General features: G+C 39.9%; 1 protein-coding gene across 1 annotated transcript in view; it reads right to left on the bottom strand.

Annotated features, from left to right (window-relative positions):
* kirrel3l (kirre like nephrin family adhesion molecule 3, like) overlaps window positions 1-22,213 on the bottom strand; it is a 75,976-nt gene that overhangs the window by 18,766 nt on the left and 34,997 nt on the right. The window contains exons 2-4 of the mRNA XM_056473765.1: window positions 9,078-9,230; window positions 7,668-7,817; window positions 3,601-3,758 (exon numbers count right to left, since the gene is read on the bottom strand). Coding sequence (XP_056329740.1) covers window positions 3,601-3,758; window positions 7,668-7,817; window positions 9,078-9,230 — 461 coding nt within the window. The remainder of the gene's footprint in view (window positions 1-3,600; window positions 3,759-7,667; window positions 7,818-9,077; window positions 9,231-22,213) is intronic.

Below are 22,213 nucleotides of genomic sequence, written 5' to 3' on the forward strand. Positions count from 1 at the left end.
CACACAGACTTTAACATTAACTATCCATATTTTCATGTGACGCCTGATACCACTTGAATTCAAATAAGACGAGGCAGTTTATGGACAGCATGGTAAGTAAAATGTTATTTTGTCCTAATGGTCAGTGTACTTATGATATAAAACACAGCTGTTTCTCTCATCTTGTTATCACTGTTAAAATCACACAGACATGATAATCCTAATCTAATTGTCCTATATTTCCTGATGCAGGTCCTAATTTAATAAGGAATTCCCATGATGCCCTTAATCCCATTTGAGCGTGAGTCTGTGCCAGCACTGTGGGCTGAGCATTGCAGAGAATTAAAGCTGCCATCGGTTTAGTGAGGCAGGTAAGCATCTGCGCTTTACGAGACTGGTCTACTGTTAGCACGTATACCCAAAGATCTGTCCATTGCCTCTTCCTGCTGCACATCATCTTTCAAATCTATTTATTGTGTGTAAGAAATCAATACACCTAAGTGGGCAGAGGTGTAGAGCTACCCGCTCAATCTACAAGCCGGCCTTAATGGAGGAAAGGCGCAGTTTTAGATTTGGGGCGATTGGATTGGGAGAAAGACACGGAGCTGTACAGGGACAGGGGGATTATAGGAAGATGGTTCTCTGGAGAGCCTGGGGGTGAATCAATGGCAGGTCACACGCTTTAACCTCTGATATGCTGAAAGCTTTTTTTTTTTCATGCTAGATCGAGTCATGACGCTACCTGTCATCAGCCATACACTCACTGTCTTTTTCTTATTGCTCATCGGCAGGCTCACACAGAATCTGCGGTCAAAGAAATCCACAGCCCACCATGCAGTCTATTTATTTACTTAAGTGTAAATATATATTTAATCAGTGTATTATACAAATTTCAGTAATTCATTCATTTTCCTTCGGCTTAGTCCCTGATTTATCAGGGGTCGCCACAGCGGAAAGAACCACCAACTACTCTGGCATATTTTTTACCCAGCGAATGCCCTTCCAGCCGCAACCTAGTACTGGGAAGAAATTTCAGTAATATTATTGAATATTATGCCAGTTTTGAGATGATTATGTACAATACAGTTTATAAAGTAATGTTTTCTTTCTTTTAGTAGATACATGAGAGACTTAAAGCCCATTCTCACTAAACATGATAACTGTAAAGATAACAATAGAGTTCTAAAAATCATCTTATATGTAAAACAGCAGCAGAGGTCAGACCACAACTTTTCCAATAAAGATGTAGATGAATGATATTGTGGGAATCATTCAGAACATTTTTTAAAATTATTTTCTCAGCTAATAAACTATAAAAAAAATTAGAAAGCCAGTCAGAATCTGTTTAAATATAAAAGACTTTTATAAATTTAAAGCTATAAGAGATATTGTGGAGAAGCTCACTGCTTGATATTAAACCCTCTTTCAAGGATTATTTAAAGATAATGATATGGCTATCGTGGCAAAGAATGATAAAAAATAAGTGGAAGGTATGCAAGCCAGGCTAGCAAATTGACAACAAAAATAAAAGTACCTCCCTGTGTTGCATCCTTTGACATTTCTGGAGAAAATCAAAAACTACACTGGCTGCGATTGCTAAATTTGTTTGATTAGATTAATACAATGGGGTATATGCACAGCTAGTGTTTTTCAGCCAATGATAAACTTCCGGTGAAAGCTTAATGTGACATTTTTCTATTTCACATAGTAGCTTTTACAGCATCGATGTTGTAAAGTAATTACAATACATTCAGTTAAAAAAAAAAACTTAAGCATTAATTTAGTTGTTCTAGCATTAAACAAGATGAAATACAGTGTAACCGCTGGCGCCCTCAGTACCAACAGGTTAGCGCAGAGACTCCCTTGAAAATACTGGGTTAAAATAAATTGTCATATTTTAAAGACACGGCAGGGGAAAATTTAATTCAACACAGTGCCTCTTGTTCGGTATGAGACCAACTTCATATTGTATATCTATCAGGCAGTGAAGATCACTAATTTTTAAAGAAATCAGATCTAAAATGTGGCAATTTTGTAATGAAAAAGGCTGAAAATTAAAAGTCTGTGTACATATAACACATTTTAAATAAACATTTGCTCAGATGCGCACACTAAGGAAATCTACTGGTTACAAGGGGGAAATAGAAAATAATTGTTCGTCAGTGTGGATGCAAATATATTTATTGTTATATTTATATTTATTGTCATCATTCTGTCACAATCACCAGCGATCTAATCCTGTCAGATTGGTGGTAAATGCACAGCTCGCATAGAATTAAAAATCCGCCATTATATGGACTACAAGATCCAGTCATGCACTGCACACACACACTGGTTCCTAATCCTGGCTGATTGCTACACACCCAGATGAAGCCTTTCAGAATTGATGACATGGACTTTAAAAGCAGCACAGACACACACAGTAGTTGCTGAGTGTTGTTGAACTGAATAGTGAACATTACGACGCGTTTGACCCTTGCTTGTTTTGTTTGTTTACGTTGCTTGCTGCCTGCCTGTACTGACCATTTGCATGCTTCTTGACCACGACTCTGGATTGCTCGTATACATCTGTTTGCTCCTGTGTTGACTGTTGCTTGACTGACCATTCTCTGCATAATAAACCCTGCATTTGGATCCGCACCTCCCTTGTCAGCGTCCACTTCACATTACACGTCCTTTGTGTGAATGGGCCTTTACTTTGTTTATTAAACAAGGGGTTCTATCTGGATTCTCATTATAAATGTTAAATAACAATTAAAAAGATATCATTTTATTTTTTGTTTTATAATTTTTTTTACTATACTCTCGAAATCACTCCACAAAAATCCACAGATGTTTAAAAAAATTCTGTGCAGAAGTAGCAAAAAATAAATAAAGTCTGCTTATTTTGTCTGGCCCTGCTCATCGGTTCTCTCCTGCCTCTGTCTACCTTCTTCACATTCCTTCACTTTGTTCCTTGTGTCTTCATGTGGCTTTCCATCTCTTTTTTCCCCTACCTTAAATAAAAAAGCCTTTGAGTTTTCTACCTTGCTCTTAAACAAGCTTCTCCCATGTTCATTTTTCCCTCATCTATTTTTCGAGTTTCATCTGTCTTTCTTTCTCTCTCTTCCCTCGATTCACTGCTGCCTCTTGCCCCTTTTAAACGTGTCGTTTAGTGTCGTTTAGCGTGGTCAGGGAGCATGACAAATGTGACACTTTCGCAGTTGCAGCCGGTTCACGCTCCACAGCACTTCCTATTGTATTTCGGCATTGTTGTGGCTGATTTCCCCTCTCTTCTCCCACCCTCTCCCTTTCTCATTCTCTCACTCCCTCTCTCTCCCTCCTTTGCTCTTTCTCTCTCAGCGGAAACTGTATCAAACGCTTATGCCTGTCTGAGCTTTGACATGCTCCAGTTATGCTCGAGTATTAGAGCTACAGCGAGAGTGAGAGAAAATAGAGGCACAAAAGGAGGAAGCTTGCGGTGGGGTGATGAGGATGAGATTGAATTCGAGAGTTTTTCTGAAGTTTGGGTGTGCACTGTGAGACGGAGCTAATGTGAAGGACAGGTAAAGGAGCAAGACAGATGCTAAGGTATAATCAGTCTTAGTGCCTCTTATGGCTGTCATGTTTCCGTGGTCTCACCTTTGAGTAGATGGCATTTTGCATTATCTCTCCGTCTCGGTACCAGGTAATCTCAGCGGCAGGTTTAGCTCCGGATGCCCGGCATGTCAGGTTATGAGGGGTGTGAGCTTTCAGCCGGACCACCGGCCCTCCTTCCACTACAGGATCTGAAGGTGGCACTGAAAGAAAAAAAAGATTTGATTAAATCTGGGAGACATAAAGTTCAAATCACGTCTATTTTCACATGCCTTTAAAAACGCATCATATTGGGAAGTCCATCCAATTTCCAACCAATTAGCTTAAAATTGACCAGTGCCTAATCACTATGGGAACCCACAAGTGGCTAATATAGGATGTAGTGATCCGAATAAATATTCTTATGATGTTTTTTTTACATTTGTGACCAAACATAAACATTTCAACTCAAAGTCTTCCTCAGTGTGCAAAGCAATTACATTTTTCTAGCCTATTTCAAATCACTAATTACTGTATGTTGACATCATCATTAATTAGCCATGTTAAATTATTCAAAAAACATAGTTAATTTGCTTCCATTTAAATACTGGACAATTTTGACATGTCATGCGAATATCACATCCACTTTTACAATATATTTTTCCATAATCGGGAAAAAAAGGGATTATTTAAAATCACATACATCGCCTAGCTAAAACAGATAGTCACAAATATCTTACCACAACTGGCCCCATGAAGAATATCAGATAAAACTGGCAAAAGACCAATGTGAGAATAATATTGATAACAAGTTGCTTGCTATTTTACACAGTATAAAAGCATACAGTTTACCAATTTTGTATATCAGTGAATATTTCGAAATATATGAGGTCACATTTTACAAAAAGGTTCATTAGTTAATGCATTTCTAACATGAACTACATATGAACAATACTTGTACTGCATTTATTAATCATAATTTAACATTTACCAATGGATTATTAACATTCAAATTCATGCTAGTTAACATTAGTTAATGCACCATGAGTTAACATGAACTAAAAATGAACCCTTTTCACAAGAATATTATGATACATTTAACAGCCATCCTAATCTTAAATCCTTAAAAGTTTTTTAATATTTAGATTTTTTTGAAAAACATAGGTGTATTATATAATCTTTGTATCAAATGACAAAATAACCAATTACCGCTTGTGCGAAGAATTTCTAATGCAGCTTCTATGGGGCAGGATAGTAAATTTTACGTTCTCACTTCTGTCTGTAGTTAACAGTCTCACGCAATTTATTTCCTTTGTGTGATTGTCTTGATAACACCATCGTGGAGTTTTTCTTTTATTATTTCTGCAAATGGGATTGTAAAAAAATATTTGTTGTACTCTCCCATTTACTGTGCTGTAAATTTACCCAACCATGACGACTTTCGCTACTGAGAAACCCGGTAATGTGAAAAGGGTCCATGAAAAACTGTATTTTCATTAATTAACGATAACTAACATGAACAAATTCTGTAGTAAATGGATTGTTTATTGTTTGTTCATGTTAATAAATGCATTACCTAACATTAACTAATACAATCATTTTGTAAAGTGTTACCATATATCATTTTGTTGATGACCAGAATACTTAAACAACTTTTAACATCTTGAAAGGGATAGTTCACCCAAAAATGAAAAGTACTTCACTATTTACTCCTCCTCGTGCTTTTACATCTTTGAGCTTCTTTATTCTGCATCACACAAAAGAAAAAAATTTGACAAATGCTTGCTGATGGTACCCATTAATGCTGCACAATATATTGTTCCAGCATCGATATCGCAATTTGCACGTCTGCAATAGTCACATTGCAAGATATGCAATGTTGAGTCGGACTTATAGTTGACCAGCAGCTACAGAATTGTTTTTAATTACTGTGTTAGCTGTTAGACATCTTACAGATTTTTTTTATTAAAATTCAGGAAAAGAATGATAATAACAGCAATATATCCCTTTACATATTCTTCCATTTACACAAAAAACTATTTACAGAAGAAAGTGAGTGGACATAATATTTATAAATAGGCATGAAATGTAAGGTTTTATAACAGAAATACATTAGGATGAATAGGAGTTATAGTCAATTTATTTGGACCAAAAGCCAACAAATATATATTTTTAATTATTTGTGTAGTTTCATAAAAAATAAATAAATAAACATTATGTTGAGCAAAAAAAGTCTATACAACTAGAGTTGTCTTGTTTTGACAGATTAAAATATGTTAAGAAATAACTATATTTGGTTTTTTCCAATTACATTGGTCCAATCAGGCCATTACCAAAAATCCTTGGTGTTTAGTCCTGTATAAGTCTAAAATCTCATTCATAATAGCCTGAAAAGAGTCTTAAAAAGTCATAAATTTGACTCGATGAAACCTGCAGAAACCCTGAAATAGCTTCAGATGAAGAAAAAAACTCAAATAGGCTTTTAACAAACAAAGGGTCAGTAAATGATGACAGAAATTTAATTTTTGGGTGAACTACTGTATCTGTTCAAGTGTTCAATAGACCAGCATACTATTCAGTTCAATTAAATAAAAAATGTACCGTATTTTCATTTATTAATGCATACCTAGTGCAGGAGCGTTTAATTCCGCCAGTCTGACCTATAGAGAACAAGCTTGTAAATGGACAGGGAGATTGAGAGAGATTGTCTCTCTCAGAAAAGAGGTTAAGACAGTACTCGTGCCCTTTTAACATGGCTGAGATTTGCTATTATAAGTCTATTTACAGGCACTCCGCCGCAGGACTGCTTCATCTGAATTACTGATTTGTTCATTTGTTTGCATGCCTGCGCACAAGCCTTTGGCAAATAGTGTCTGCCACCTTTGATGAAGGTGTCCATCTCGCAGTACGCACAGAAACATGTGGGGAAAAAAAACATGTAGGCACACTCTTCCGTCTGTCCTGTTTCTTTTCTCCAAACCAATTTCTGTTTTTGTATCAGAATTGTCAGAGGTCTTTTCGCTGGTCTTGCCCAAGCGCTAATGGAATCCGTGTGCAAGGTGATTCTAATTTCCATGCGGATTCCCTCGACTGCACTCCTGCCGTTGACTTCTTTGACTCTGTTGGATTGCTTTGGTCTCATCCGGCTGCATTGATTTCCCCACATGCCCCTACATGCACATACACATGAACGCACACACACACTCCTCGCCTGCATGCAAGAGCTGGCATATTCGCTCTGCTCCAGACTGGGAATTCAAACCGTGCGCCAAACATCGGCAGTGTGCACAAAAGCTATTGTTGTAGCCCTACTTTTTCTCCGGTGAGCCTGTGTGAGGGTGCCAACTTTGTTTAATTAGAGGCAGAAATCTTTTTATTGTTCAGTAACAAACTTGGCCTTTTTCAACGCTTTAATGTCCCATATTTCTAGCCCTTGATATACTTTTGCTGCAAAGCGTAACTGTTTTTCATCTTCCACAAGCATGGCTGTGTCTGAATTGGGCCACCAGGTGTCAGCAACGCAACACTGAGCTGAAATCCCCAGTGATCATTCTTACTCCACTATCCCCCCCACCCCTTTACCCCCCGTTGCTAAATGCCGGAGAATATGTAGATCAATCACATTGCGTTAATGTAAAAGCAGCCCTGCGGTTGATGAATTCCGTGAGTCACTGTAGAATGTGCTAACTGTGCAGACTTTGACTTTTAACCATTCACGCAAGTCATTTGTGACTGCTGCAATCACATTTCCTTGGCCCTTCACCATGTTAAGTGTCAGTAGGATACAGAGAGGAAGGGGAATAAAACATTGAGGTGGGGGGGCATTTTTCTCAGTGTTTCTGATTTGGCTTTGCTTGGTTTGAAAAAAAAAAGAGTCCTGTTGTGGCATGATTTAAAATTGCGAATAAATAATGAAGGCATGACTTATGATTGCATGGGGCTAGGATATCTGAAGTGTTTTATGCCAAGCAGAGAATTTTGCAGTGTTACGCATTTGAGGCAGTATTTTAAATAGCGTTAATGAAATTGGGGGCTATGAGCAATTCCCCCCTGCTTTTAATCACTTGCAGGAGAGTGGTTTCTTCTCGCTCTCAATCACTCATATCACACAAACACATGCTCGCAGTTCTTACCCAGCACTGTCAGTTTGGCTCTGTGTGATCGCAGCCCTGCCTGTGTAGCTTGACACTCGTAGATCGCATCATCGCCTAGCTCAGCTGAATCGATCACCAAGCTGTGTTCGCCTGATAGTGGGTCTCCCATCAGAGAGTAACGTACCCAACCTGGTCCAAACAAACAACACTGTTAGAGATAGACACACACATTGCCATCAGAGATAGGGCTAGTTTTGAGATTTAGCATCTTTGTGTGACATGATCAGCTGCAACATGTTAGACAGCCATAACCGTCCAAGTTGCTACCTTTTAATGCTGATGGGCAAATCATTTTGAATGTCATTGCTTGACACGAGCGGTGATTGATTCTCCACCTCAGCCTGAGCAGACGGTTGAGGTGATTAGACAAATTAGACGCTAGTTTGCATTAGCTGCGGTGTTTGTTTGCATTCCCATTTCTTCACTCAATAGTCGAGGAAGTGAGGCAGGGACATTACTCAAAGCCAGATCCGCTGTAGAGGAGGGAGGCTGCCCTTTACCTGCCAATCTATGATTGGTTTTATCTCCCAGTTGTTAATTGGAAAGAAAAAGATGAAGATAAGGGAACACTAAGCCTTTGTAAATTGACTTCAATAAGCATTGTGTACCTCCTGGGGGAACAGCATCATTTCTGCCTTGCTACTTGCTCTAAATTTGGTTGACATATAGGAAACTGGGTTTCCAGCTAATTACAAACCAGTGCACCATTTAAAAGCACCTTGAAAATTAATTACGTTAACTTTTTTCCTTTTAACTCTTTAAATCTGACTCTGTGTTTAAAAGCACCGTTCAATAAAAGGAGTTTTGTTTGTTAAAGACCATGTGAATCAGAATTTGGTATCTTTTATTTCAGTATGTTGATGTATTTCCAACTGAAACTGAATATTGAGTAGGGGGTGGGGCTGTCTTTTTACATATCATTCCCTCACAGCGTAACAATGATAAGAGGGGTGTGGTTAAGAATATTGTGAAGGTCCACCACTCCAGATGCATACCAAATGGTCAGACTTTTAAGATTACTAAAACTTTTTTTAGTGAATTAACTTGCGTGTAATAATTATTCAGCTAAAGAATAACAATGTTTGCTAGCAAAATAAACATTATAAAATTTGGTCACACTTTATTTTGATGGTCCTTTTGTTGAATTTAAGTTACATCTACATGCCAACTAATTCACATTAGATTATAAGTTGGGGTTAAGGTTAAGGTTGGGGTTAGGGTTGAGGTTGGGGTTAGGGTTAGAGTAAGTTGACGTGTACTTGCAAAGTTTCTTATAGTCATTTAAATGTCTACTGAAGGAGCAGTAGCAACAGATATCAAGCAGACAATCTATTAATACTCCATCAAAATAAAGTGTTATCTAAAATGTTATGATTGTATGACTCTTACCAGGTAGATCTCGTTCACCACCTAGCGCCAAGCCATCTTTGGTCCATTGTACCATGCCTCTGTATCCCACAATGACACAGGGCAAGGTTACTGATTGGCCAGCAACCACTACTTGGTCCTGAGGTTGCTGGGAGAAGTAGGCTGCTTGAGACACTAGAAAGGAACACAACGAAAAACACAGATTAATACTTTGATTATTTGACATTGGGTTGCAAATACCCAGCAATCATTTTTTGTTTTTAGAAGATGTCTAATAGATGTCTAATAGAAATCTTAACATAGTCAGCTTGGCTAAAACAAGGCTAAATTTGGGCTGTCAATCTAATAGCCCTCTTAGAATAGGCCAAAACTAGACTAGTCATCAAATAAACAAAAGTGAATGACTACACATATAAAGTCTGTCTATTTGACAACTAGTCTAGTTTTGGGCTATTCTCAGATGTCTATTAGATTTTCACTGACAAGTTTAGCCTTGTTTTAGCAAGCTGTCTACTTTTAGATGTCTATTAGACGTCTATTAAACACAATTTTTTTGCTGGATATGTATAATAAGCATGCCATTGCACCATACTTTTTTTGAGTAGTTCTTAAAAGCTACAATCTAAAGTGCATCATATATTTTCTGATGACAACTTTAAACACTAAAAATTGAAACATCCTAAAGGGCGTATGTCTTCATAGCAGTTTACAAATGACAGATTTCAGTCTAGCATGTCCTGCTTGCATCAAAGGGGTTAAAAAGGCATGCCCATAACATTTTTTTTCATCCAATCCTATTGAGTTTTTCTTTAAATACATAGGTGGCACATATTTTGCATCAATCGGTCTACATACAAGCTTCCGTAATGCTTAGAAATGGACCAGTACCTAGTTGGATCACCCTGGTAAACTACAGCAACACTCTCCCCTTCTAATGCTGAAGCCTATCTGTCATTTTTGCTCTAACCGGTCCAGCTTTCAGGTCAGTGATTTTGTACAGGGAGAGAGATGGGGAAAGCACTAAACACATTAGAGCAATAGTATATTAGCGCTGAATCAGCAAGAACCATTCCAGCTCACATTCACCATCTCTCTGCAGCTGGTAATACTCTTCCAGTCACACAATGAAACACAATTTTCCTTGCAGTAGCCATGCACTAGGCTTTAGGAACATATTATCCTTTTACACTGATCTAAAACCACTTTGCCTACCTAACAAACTCTTTTAAGTCAAGTTTCACGACTGGTCACACACCGTGCTACATTTTTAACCAACGCCAGTGAGAGGCATGTTGCTGATTGATGCAGAAAAGGCTAACGTTGCATCATCTTCTGGTTGGTAGAAAAAAAAGCACAGTCCATATCACATTGTACAACAGTTTTCTGCACTTGGCAAGGGGTTTAGGCGTCAGATGGTCATGACTTATTTAACTCTTTCCTATGCCCATATGGCAACCTGCATAGAATGACATGGAAAGCGATGTCCCGTTGAGCCAGAGAATCTGCTACTATTTCCCAGGGTGGGGGAGATGGACTTTTTGGGGTAAAATTGTATGTTAAACAATCAAAGGAGCTTTTAGCGTCCCATGAGAGCCATCCGTTGCAGGCTGAGAAATGCACCTGCCCCCTCCCTGCTTTCGCTTTTTTTGGTTGTGCTGCCATCTTTCTTTCTCAGTTTTTAAATACTATTTGCTCTCTCTCTTTCCTGCCTGATTTGCATAGAGGCTCTCCATTCTGCTGAGAAAAAAACTCAATAAATGCATCCAGACTAAACAACAAACAGCCTTCTCTCTCACACACACACACACTATAGTAGTCACTTTTATGTACACACATAGAGCCTTCCTCCACACATTTCTGTGTTTCTCCATTGCAAGAGCTTGATGATTGGATCTGGTGCATCATGAGCCCTCTTGAAAGTAGAAAGATGGCAACCAGCCAGAAGTAACTAATCCATTCACATGAGATTTCAGAGAAAGCAAGGGGGAAAAAGAGCTCAATTTGACGGAGGTTTTAGAAGGGGAGGGCTGTTACTGGTCCCTCAAAAAGAAATGGACCGTCCCCCCATTTTTTCTTCCTTTCCCCTTCTTTCTTTGCCCTTTTATTTCTGTGTGGTTAAATAGGAGAATAGGGTGCCAGTGGTGGATAAAGAGGGATCTATTCAGCTGGTGCTAAACCTCTCTGAAACTTCTCTCTTTGGGCCAGGGGTGTTTAAACAGACAGGGTAGGGGGCCCCACCCCGGAGGGGGGGTAGCAAGACGGTGAAAGGAGGGCAACATACGGTGGCCAGAAACACACCATTGTCCTCTTGTCCCTTGGTTTTAATAGGCCTCTTCATTTCCAATCAATCCTGCTAAATGCAAGTTTAATAGCTTTTCAATAGCGGCTTTCCCCCCCCTGAGGGAGCCCGGGATTTTCTTTCTCCTCCATCCTCTCTCACTCTCTGTTGTTCTCACTCTCTCTCTCACTTCATCATTCTCACTGCATTTCTTTGAGCTGAAAAGGGGCTTCCGAGCTTGGCTGACAGAGTTTGGTCGAGACTCAATTATCCACTCCATCAAGGGGTGCAGCAAAGACCATCCACCCCCCTAACCTCCTACACAACCCCACACCAGTGTTCTCTCTCAGAAACATAAGCTTTCTTTCCCTTCGAGGCAAAGGCCAGTGCAGATTTCAGGTCTTTTCAAACTTGCTCTTTTCTCCCACTTGTGCTGACAGTCCTCTTTTCTTCTCTTGAGGATGGACACAGCCAGACAGGAGAAGAAATAGAGAGCTGAGGGAGGGAGACACTGCAAATAAAATGGAAGTATGCCACCTCTGCTTCCTTGTCTTTAAATTGTACTGACCAGACTTCCGCTGAGCTAATTAATTTTTAGGATTGTAAGGTTTGGAAATTGTATGAGCGATTTTTCAAATTGTGAACTCATCATTCCTGATTCTGCCACCTACTACTTTCAATTCAATTCTTGTTTTTATTTTTCTATAGCGCTTTTACAATGTAGATTGTGTCAAAGCAGCTTGACACAGAAGTTCTAGTAAATTGAAACTGTGTCAGTCCAGTTTTCAGAGTTGAAGTTTAGTTCAGTGTGGTTTAAATTTCACTGCTGGAAGTCCAAACACTGAAGAGTAAATCCATCAATGCGCAGCTCCACAAATCCCAAACTAAACAAGCCAGTGGCAACATTGACGAAGAACCCAACTACACCAATTGACGAAAGTGATTTTCGTCCTCTTTACTAACCTCCAGATCACGCTTCCCTCAAGCACTCCATTCCCATAGGAACTGTTGCTGAGAAGAGCATACCAAATGCTCACAACTAGTTGTTTCTCGTTAAAAGAGCTACCTATTTAATTCCCAAAAACTTGATTAAAATTTCCCTATAGGATTTTCTTTCTTGCTGTTGTACGTATTACTATTATTGTCAAAAGGTAAAAGTAAATAAATATTATAAATTCACAAGTATTAGAAATAAATTCATTTCCAAACAGACAATGATTTTATTGAGGCTCTTTTGTCAAAACTAAAAACTCTTCTTGACATTGTTATTAGCGGCAGTATTTCTAAGCAAAGCCTTTAACTGTATGTTTATATAGAATCATTCTTTTTTGCAAACTCCTGCCATCCCTGGAGCTCCACTTTTATGAGATATTGAGTCTTTTTACAGATACTGTAATTGTGTTGTGCTTCTGGGATTCTCCTTTTTGCATCAGGTACTGGATGAACATCGATTGCAATTAAAGAATCTTGCCCCAGCATCTAAATGTTTACGAGCGGTGATAATTCATCAGGATGAGCCGATGTTTAAGGGCTTTTGTACATTCAATAGTTCCTCTTTAGACCCCTCACTTGAGTTGTGCCTCTGTGCGTGTCTTTAATCACTCCTTCTCGCACACAAGACATTCCCAGCTTGCATTCGGGCCCATTTACAAGCCATGTGCCAGTATCAATGTATGGCATATGAGCAAAATCATAAGCATCTTTATTATTCTTGCAATGCATGTCAACATGCATGCACACAAACCCACATATACAGCGAAATGAGTTTACACTGCAGGAGTGATTCAACGCTCTCTGAATCTTGCTTCAAGAGAAGCTCAACAAAATATCACGTCTGGTTAATGAGTCATTTCAAATTGGAATAATTCCTCCTTGCTGAATTAGCCAATTCTTTAACGGCATGTTAGCGGCTTAATTACATGAGTTCATTCCTGACAGAGAAGAGAGGGATGAAAGAAGGAAGAACGATGAATAAAAATAAGGAGGTGTTGAGATGAGAGACCGTAAGAGAGAAGCACACATTTTAAGGTGGACTCTTTTCAGGTTTTGCCCTCAAGGAAAGAAGAAAAACTAGTTTAACATTAGAAAATTTCATAAGCAGAAATAGAAAATGAATATAAAAAGCATAATAAATATTGTACTCACATAATGAGCAGGTCAGACTTGGTATTAACGCGGCTGTCTGGCTCGCGCAACGCCATTACAAGATACCATAACAAATAAAGAGGTGCGTGGGATAAGACATAGAAAGCCGTTTCTAAAACCTACGTTGTGATTTGCTCCACAGTGTGTGGCATCTGCGTGTGCCTGTGTGTTTACGCGTTCCCCCTTTCCTTAGTAACAAGGTCACAACACACTTGGCCTGATACACTTTAATCCGGATTTTTTCAAAATGGAATATCATTTCACGGCACTGGATGGAAGCAGAGAGGAGTGTGTGTTCATGTGGTGGCGTAAATAGGGCAAGCGTGCTGTGGGGATTGCGGCTCACATTTAGTTGCTACTTTGACACAGTGACTTTGTCTTTTTTTGTCACATGTTAAGTGCAGCTGCAGCTGGGCCTGACTTGAGCATGACATATTAAAGAGCTTTGCTTTTTTCTCTCACTCTCCCCTAGTTTCTCCAGGCTGTTTTTAGAGCCCAGGATGCATCTGAGGAGAGAGCCATGCACTCTGTCTCACTGGGACGAGCGGACGAACAGATGTTAGCAATGATCCCTCTCTGGTCTACCCTCACTAGGGACAGCGGGGAGTCTTGATGGTATTAGTGAGCGTGTATGTTTGTGTGTGTGGCACTTAGTTTTGCCCCTGGCACAGTTGCAGATAAATCAGAATATTTATCCCATGTCAAGCCATATTTAGCCCTCCCGCTACCTCCTCACTGTTAGTTCTGACAACTCTGATTATAAACGGTAGGACGTTGCAGGAAGGTAATACGGCACACATGGATTCATGATCATGTTAAAATGTTGACGGATAGATCAAAATCATTGAGCTAGATTGCTCTTCTGTTAAGTACAAACAGCACCTTGAGCGCTGAGCTCAAGACTTGTCTAGAGGAAAGATGGGGATGCAAGAGTAAAAAGGATAAAGGGAAGGATGAGTGCAGCGGAAAAAAGAAAACTATTGAGAAAAAGTAACTCTCTGGAAATAAACAGGGCTGGCTAAAAGTGATCCATTGTGCCTGCTGCAGATAAGGCCACTAAACCCAAGCTGGAAAGAGCTGAGCTCCATTCTGCGCCATGGAATTATCCTTTTGTTTGGTGCGGGTAGACCCTATTGTTTCACTCTTATTGTGGAGGGTGAGTGTGTGTTAGTGCGCGTGTGCGAAATAGTTTAAGCACATCTGAAGATGTGTTATACTAAAGTCCTCATAACATTTTCTAGGGTGCAAAAAGTCTCCTTTATAAACATAGATTCCGTTTACATTAACGTTTTTTAGTTTTAAAACGCATGCATTTTACTATGGATACATCTTCTGTCCACACTACCACTTAAATTTTTTCAACTTCCCAGGTTCTGCAGGTTGTAATGTCCTGAATTTTGACTGCCAATTTTAAGCCAATTGTAATGGTTTGTTTTGGTTCGATTTGGAATTTCCCCAACCAATCGCAGAGCCCGGGGAACAGGGTGAGTGCTCCCCCCCTGATCCTACCACCAATTTTTGATAATTCTGCAGAGGCCATTTTTTCATTTGGAAATACTGGTGTTTCATGCCAGTGTGGATGGAGCCATCTGAAAACTCACTGTGTGTTCACACCGAAAGCGGCGAGAGTGTCAAAGTTGCCGGAAGTCATTCATTTTCAATGGTAGCCGGCAGCGATAAGTGGCAGGGATTGATGCGGCGCATCTTCTCCAGTGTGGGCGTCGAGGAGAGTTGAAATCAAGTCAACTTTATGGTAATGAGCTATGACGTGGTTTGACGGCAATTAATCGGAATGTAGAAGTTCACTGCTTGGGAGTAGTCCAGAGAACACAGTGCTGTGAACTTTGGTTTTGACTACAGTTGTTGCCAAGTGTTTGATTATTGTGGTTGCCTAATTTCCAATTATTTATGTCTTACAGTGACATACATAAAAAAGGTGAGTACTGGCGAGTTGATGTGCATTAATGTTATATATATTTAAAAAAAGAATTTAATGTAGCGAATTTTGATGCTCTCACTGCCAAAGCTAGGCAGACAGCATTGTCCAGGGTTCATACAGTCATGGAAAATCTGGAAAAGTCATAACATTTTTACATGGCATTTTCCAGGCCTGGAAAAGTTTTTGGAAAATCAGAAAAAAAACACAAAGTTTTGGAAAAGTCATGGAGAACCGATATCTGTATACTTGAATATAGGTTAGTTGTCTTTACTTCTTTTCTGTCCTTGGCCAATCACATACTCTCACATTATTAGTGCGGTGTAAGCATTATCTAAATACATTTTACATAGATATAAATATACATTTAAAATAAATAGATTGTTGCGTGTTTTACGAGGTGCTGTAATAAAGTTGAACATGCATTGTTTTTTACCACACATATGTAGACATTGCATGAAACATTAGGTCATGACAATTTACTTGAAAAACATGGAAAAGTTATGGAATTTTTGTAGTTAAAAAGTGTATAAACCTTGATTGTTGTCAGGGTGGCCAGAGCAAACTTTGACGCTCTTACTGCCTTGGGTGTGAACACATGGTAAGGCATTGCTGTTCACTCTCTGATTGGGTCTTTTTGGTCATTGCTTAGACTTAGATTAGCCCCTATCACAAGACCACAGTGCTACTACTGGGAGTTGACAGACCAGTTCTGATGACCTGTAAACAACAACATAGATGGAAATAGAAGCTTTAATCTGATTGTTGTTCGTCATCATGTGTATGTTTTCAATGATGAGATCATTTCAGAAATGCTAGATGAAATACTAGTGTGCACATGGATTGTTTTTGCTCCTAACCACCATTTTATAACTAAAACACATTAGGCTAAATGGGGCCATCTCCTCTACCTATTGTGCAAACAGACTAAGCCGAGGACCACTTGTAGTTGTTTTTGCAGTTTCAGAACCTGCCACATTTCATTCCTTTCCTCTCCTCCCCTGTTCCATTTGCCCGCTCTCATCTTCTGCACCTTATCTCCTGCCTCACACTCCGCTTGCATCTTTCCTTTCTCACTTTCAGTGTTGTTTTGTGTCTAAATTGCAGCCTAACAGCTTTTTAAGAGCTGTTTGCAGGGGTTTAATCCTCCTAGCCTCTTATTCAGTCTGCAGTCTATTGTAAGCATCCTGGCATGGTGCGAGACCCTTTTCAGGACGGCCATACAGCTCATCCATCTATCACACCTTCTTCCTCTGTCCTTCCCTCTCTTCTTCTAGCCCCGCCAATCTCTTTAGTAAACCCCACTTTCTTTTTTTCCCTCCATCCCTCTCTCTTTTCTTCTGTCAGCCAGGCCTGATCCCCAGCATCAATGCTGAGCGGGGCCCTTTTCACAGTTACATAAAGTGTGACAAATTGTTGATTTGCCTTCTCCATGGCTGTTTCTGCTCCTCTCTCCGCATTCCAGACATCCAGGGCCTCGCTCGCACACTCCCTAGTCTTGTCCTTTCTCTATTTATCGGCATGAAAATTGCAGGGGTTCAAGTCAGCCTGTCGACAGAGAGAGTGAGACGGGGATGATGGGGGGTCCGCGGCAGCAAGAGAAACAGAGAATAGGACATAAGAGCTTCCAGCAGGGGTGGAGAAGAGAAGAACAGGCTGCTGACAGATAGAGGGCTCAAACAAGCCCATGCTTTTCAGAGGGAATGAAGGAAATCTATAATCAAGCATCTCACCCTGCAGTTATTTCTCACTCTGTCTTATTCTCTTGTTAGGGATGTATGCTAAGCCACACATCGCTGTTAGAATCTTTCATTAGCAGTTTCTCATTCTTAAAGTCTGAAATCAAAATACACGATGCTTATTTGGTAGCGCACATTGTTGGACTTTAGGTGAACTATGCAAGTAGATTACTATGCAAGTAATCTATGCAAGTTAATACACTGATGCTTTGGCAATCTTCAATCAAAGACTGATCAGTTGCTTCCGCGTTTGGAGTGGTGGTCCTTCTTGGTTGAGGTCAGTTTGGGTATCAATATAGCAGCATTTTTTATAACACTGTGTAACAATAATTCATATATTTACGTTACTGTGATGGTTGGGTTTAGGGTTAGGGTAAGAGTAGACGTTAAAAAATAAAATTTCTTGGATAATTTAATAGATAACATAAATAATACTCGGTACAACTACTGTTTTTACGTTTCTGTGACGGTTGGGTTTAGGGTTGGGGTGGGGATAAACGTTACAAAATACAATTTATTGGGTAATTTAATTCGTAACATAAATAATACTATGTACAACTACTGTTTTTACATTACTGTGACGATTGGGTTTAGGGTTAAGGTAGGGGTAGACATTAAAAAATACAATTTATTGGGTAATTTAATTGATAACATCAATAATACTCTGTACAACTACTGTTTTTCGTTATTGTGACAGTTGGGTTTAGGGTTAGGATAGATGTAGACATTAAAAAAACTATTTATTGGGAAATTTAATTGATAACATAAATAATACTTGGTACAACTACTGTTTTTACGTTACTGTGACGGTTAGGATTAGGGTTAATGTAGGGCTAGAAGTTCTAAAATACAATTTATTGGGTAATTTAATTGATAACATCAATAATACTCTGTACAACTGCTGTTTTTACGTTACTGTGATGGTTGGGTTTAGGATTTAGGTGGGGTAAACATTATTAAATACAATTAATAGGAAACTATTAATGGGAAATAATATAAATCATTTTTGCAACCATATCTGATCTAGCAACAACTGTCAGTTTGATGGATTCAGCCTCAGTAATCTTAACCATGCCCATCTTACCATTAGTTTGCCAAAAGGGAATGATGCGCAAACACTATCTACACAATATTCTGTTGCAATTGGAAGTACAGCACCATACTGGAATAAAAGTCTCAGCACCCTCAGGTTCATACAGACTTTGTAAACAACTAACCTGACATACAAAGCTGACCACAAATAACACAGATTGATATTTGCATTTATATTATTCTTTATGCAAAGCGATGTGATAGCTCAAATAATGTTGCTTGTTGAGGAGTGTTGTACTATTATGCACATTACACACACCCTCATGTATGCATGAAAAGTGAAGTATACTTTGGACCATCCAGAACACCTACCAGCCATCAATACCCTAGCAACCTCCATGAGCACTTTAGAAAGCACATAACATCCTGCCAGTTCATCCTAACAGTTAAACCCTGGGATCAGAATGATACTGAAATATGTGTGGCACTTGGGTCCTCTGCACGCAGCAGAAGCTGTGTCTGTCACGCACTTCTCTGCTGTGCCGTGTCTCTGGTGAGCATCAGAACTTTTCCAAGTGTCATTATTCCGGCGTTCCCATTCTCACTCTCCCACTTCAGAGTATAAGAACTCCTCTACTCACAGACGGAAAGCTCTCCGCTAGGAACACAAAGAGGCTGGAACGAAAAAAAAGTAGAGAGGGAAGGAAGAGGGGGAGGATGAGATTGTCTCTACACATCAACCAACTGTCTTGACAAGATGTTGATTGAGCCAGTCTTGTCATTTCATTCCTGCAGGTCTCCTGGTATTTTCTGGAGACGATTATTGCTGCTGCTCTCCCTCCTCTCTCTCTACTTTATCTACTTTTCGTGCCGCCTTTCTCTAATTCTCTCTCTCTCTCTCTTACAGCATGCAGCAATTTCTCTTTATCTTACTCTCTGTTGCTTTGTGTACAGTATGATCTAAGATCTAGTGTGCTTTTAAATCATTAGCGCCGTGCACTCTTTGCATAAATGTGTGGGTTGCTGTATGCATCAACACCCCCACAATGATGGAAACATCTACAATCAGTCTGCCTCAGATGGACCTCATTCACTGCGGGGGGAAAATAAATAAATACAATAAAGACAAATTAATAAATAAATCAGCAGAGCTTTTATATGCGTTCTCGATTCATTTCTCTGGCTACAAAGTCAGGGTAAACAACATGAAGGAAAAAGCAACACTGTAAATATGGAAAGATGATTAAAAAACCATGAAGTCAATGAAAAGATGGCATTTAAATGTACACCCCCACCCTTAAATTTGCCTTTGTTGATCTCTCTGCCCTGCAAATGAAATGAAAACAAAGAAATCTAGCACTTATACTGAGTTATTGGATGCTAGGCTTAATGCCCAGGGGTGTCAATTAATTTAGTCTGGGGATTTGTGGCCTACACTTCCTAATTGAGCCCAGTGGAGGCCCCTGTGGCTCTCTATGATAGGAGGAAGTACGTTCCATAATTAATACATTTTCCCCCCTCATACTGTCTTTATTATTATTATTTTTTAATGAGGAAGTGATGTTGTAAATGCATGCATCTCATTAGAGCAAAGAGGGCCATGCACTTTATTGGTCTAAATGCAGAGAAGATAGCGGTAACCTCAGTTGTTAGTGGCATATTGAAGTCTGTGAGAACATGGGAGTATGTGTGTTGGAAAATAAAGAGAGATGGGTTCAATGAATACCTTGTTAGGGTTGTTCAATGCGTGTGCTATTTTTTTTTTTTTTACTGCTTGGAGGTTAATGTGGCGCTGGCAATTCTATTGAAGCTTTCTCTAATTTGATGTTTTTCCTCTCTCCTCGAAAAAGAGACCGGCCATGTCTGAGTGTTGTTTTTGAAAACCAGCGGTTTGTTTGATATGCAAGAGATTTAATTTGTGTTCCATTAGAATTTCTCTTTAGCTTCAGGTAGACACCCGTTACGCTCTCTTTCTCTCAACACATACATGGCATGACTTCTATCCACATCACGTAACAGTATACAATTAAACAAACAGCTCCTTCATGTCTCTAGGGAGGGTGCCATTGGTTGAAACAATGAGCTGCCTCTTCACCATGAAAAGGCTGACCCACACTCATGGACAGCCTTCAAAACCACCGTGATTAATCGATGTCTGTGGGCTTTCACAGTCACCACAGTTTGCAGTTCCTTCTTTTATCAAGCTTAGGTGGTAGGGGGTTGGGTAGTTTAATTAAAGAACGAACTTTCCTGTTCATTAAAGAACAAACTTTCCTGTTCATCAGATTAGCCCGAACTCAAACATGACTGATGACTACAACCCTCCAGAACTGAAAATAATGGGTGGCGAAGGAGGATAGGAAAAAGGATTGAGAAAATCTTACCTGCCGACCTCAATACATCCTGGCTTGCTTAGCGCAAAAGAGAGAGAGAGAGGGGGAGTAGGGAAAGAAAAAAAAGTAATTTCCTGAAACTCCATTTCTTTGGTGGTGATTAGTAAAGACGCATAATTAGGCTGAAATGTGAAGTCAGGATTTTTTTTTTTGTCTTTACGGATTGAACCACTTCCTTTGGAAAAATCTGGTCCTGATTAATGAATGAATGATTAATGAGAGAACTAATAAATCAATTAATTATTAAGCAAGCACTGAACAAGAGAAAAAGGAGGATAAAGAGCCACACGCACAACCTTTCACTAAGCAAAACTTCAACAAGCATTACTTTCAGCCAAAACGTGCCATCCGTGATGTTAGTTTTAGCCCAAGATATGAAATACATTCGTTTTCCCTTATTGGTGTCATCGTGTTTCAACAAGACAACAAGTTGTAACCCTGAAGCACAGAGGTGGCAAATCTTCCTTCCCCGCTTCATCCCTCCTTCCAACTTCCTACACCCTCCCCACTTAACTAGGACACTCTATCAATCTTTGATAATACTTGGCGTGGGCTGTGGCTGCGAGACCAGCGACGGGAGAGTCGAGGCAGCACAGCATGGCGTGATGTATGAAATGTGGGCCGTGCCAGTAACAATGATATACTGTAGCGTTTTCCAGTCAAGTTTGACCTTTTTTCCTCCGCTGATATTAATCGCTGCAGCGCCAGAATACATGCCTGATCTATTTCTCCCCCAGGAACCCCGTGCACTTTACAGTGCTGCTCTGGCCTCTCCATGTCTTTGCTAAGCTTTCTTTATCTCTCTCTCTCCTTTCTTTCTTCTGCTAAGACTACCCCCCGTCAGACCGCACCTTCCCACCAGGATGCGCTACCTGACTGTTAGCTTATGATTGGATAGGTTTGTTGTGCCCTTTTAAAAAATGCGACGTGCCCCCGTAAACCCATAACTCCCCAGTGCACAAGACCAAGCTTAAACATAAGAGAACTTGCTTTGTGATAGCCAGAGATATAGATCTCTATGCTTTGGCTGTGGCATTATTAGCCGAGCATCTGAGCAAGAGGAATGGACACTAAGCTTTTTGAAGAGAGTCTCCTGGGGGCTTTGGAACCGGGCAACTTACAGAAGAAGTCGGGAGAAAAGAGAAGGAGCCTCAAGGCTGTTTGGCAGGATTGTTCCTAGTTAATGTGATGGAAAATGCCAAGTCCCTCTCATGCACTCTCTTTCTGCCTCTTTCCCCGTCCTCCTCCTTTTCACTATCTCCTTGTTGACTGGTGCTATGCTTCCAGTGTGGAATTGCAGATTTCCCCGGTCTCAATTGAGTGAAAGGGGCTTTGTCCTTCCATTTGGGGTGGATCATTGACCCAAGATTGGGACATATGGTCTCTGTGTGCTGATCCCTGCCTAGTTCTGCTGAAGAATGTAATGGGAGGGAACACTATTGACCTCCCTGCTCTTCTTTAACACCTAGCGCGCCTAACTCAGCTAGTGGCGTGATGAACTTAAACACTTCATTGTGTCTTTCTTTCGCTACAGATTTTTCTTCCCTCCTGTCATCAGCTCTAAAAGTTAACTGACCATGGGAGGAGTGCTGGTAGTGGTGGGTGGGAAGGTATGCACAGAAGGACAGATGTGA

Source organism: Danio aesculapii, chromosome 15 (genome assembly GCF_903798145.1).
Source record: "Danio aesculapii chromosome 15, fDanAes4.1, whole genome shotgun sequence".
Taxonomy (NCBI): Eukaryota; Metazoa; Chordata; class Actinopteri; order Cypriniformes; family Danionidae; genus Danio; species Danio aesculapii.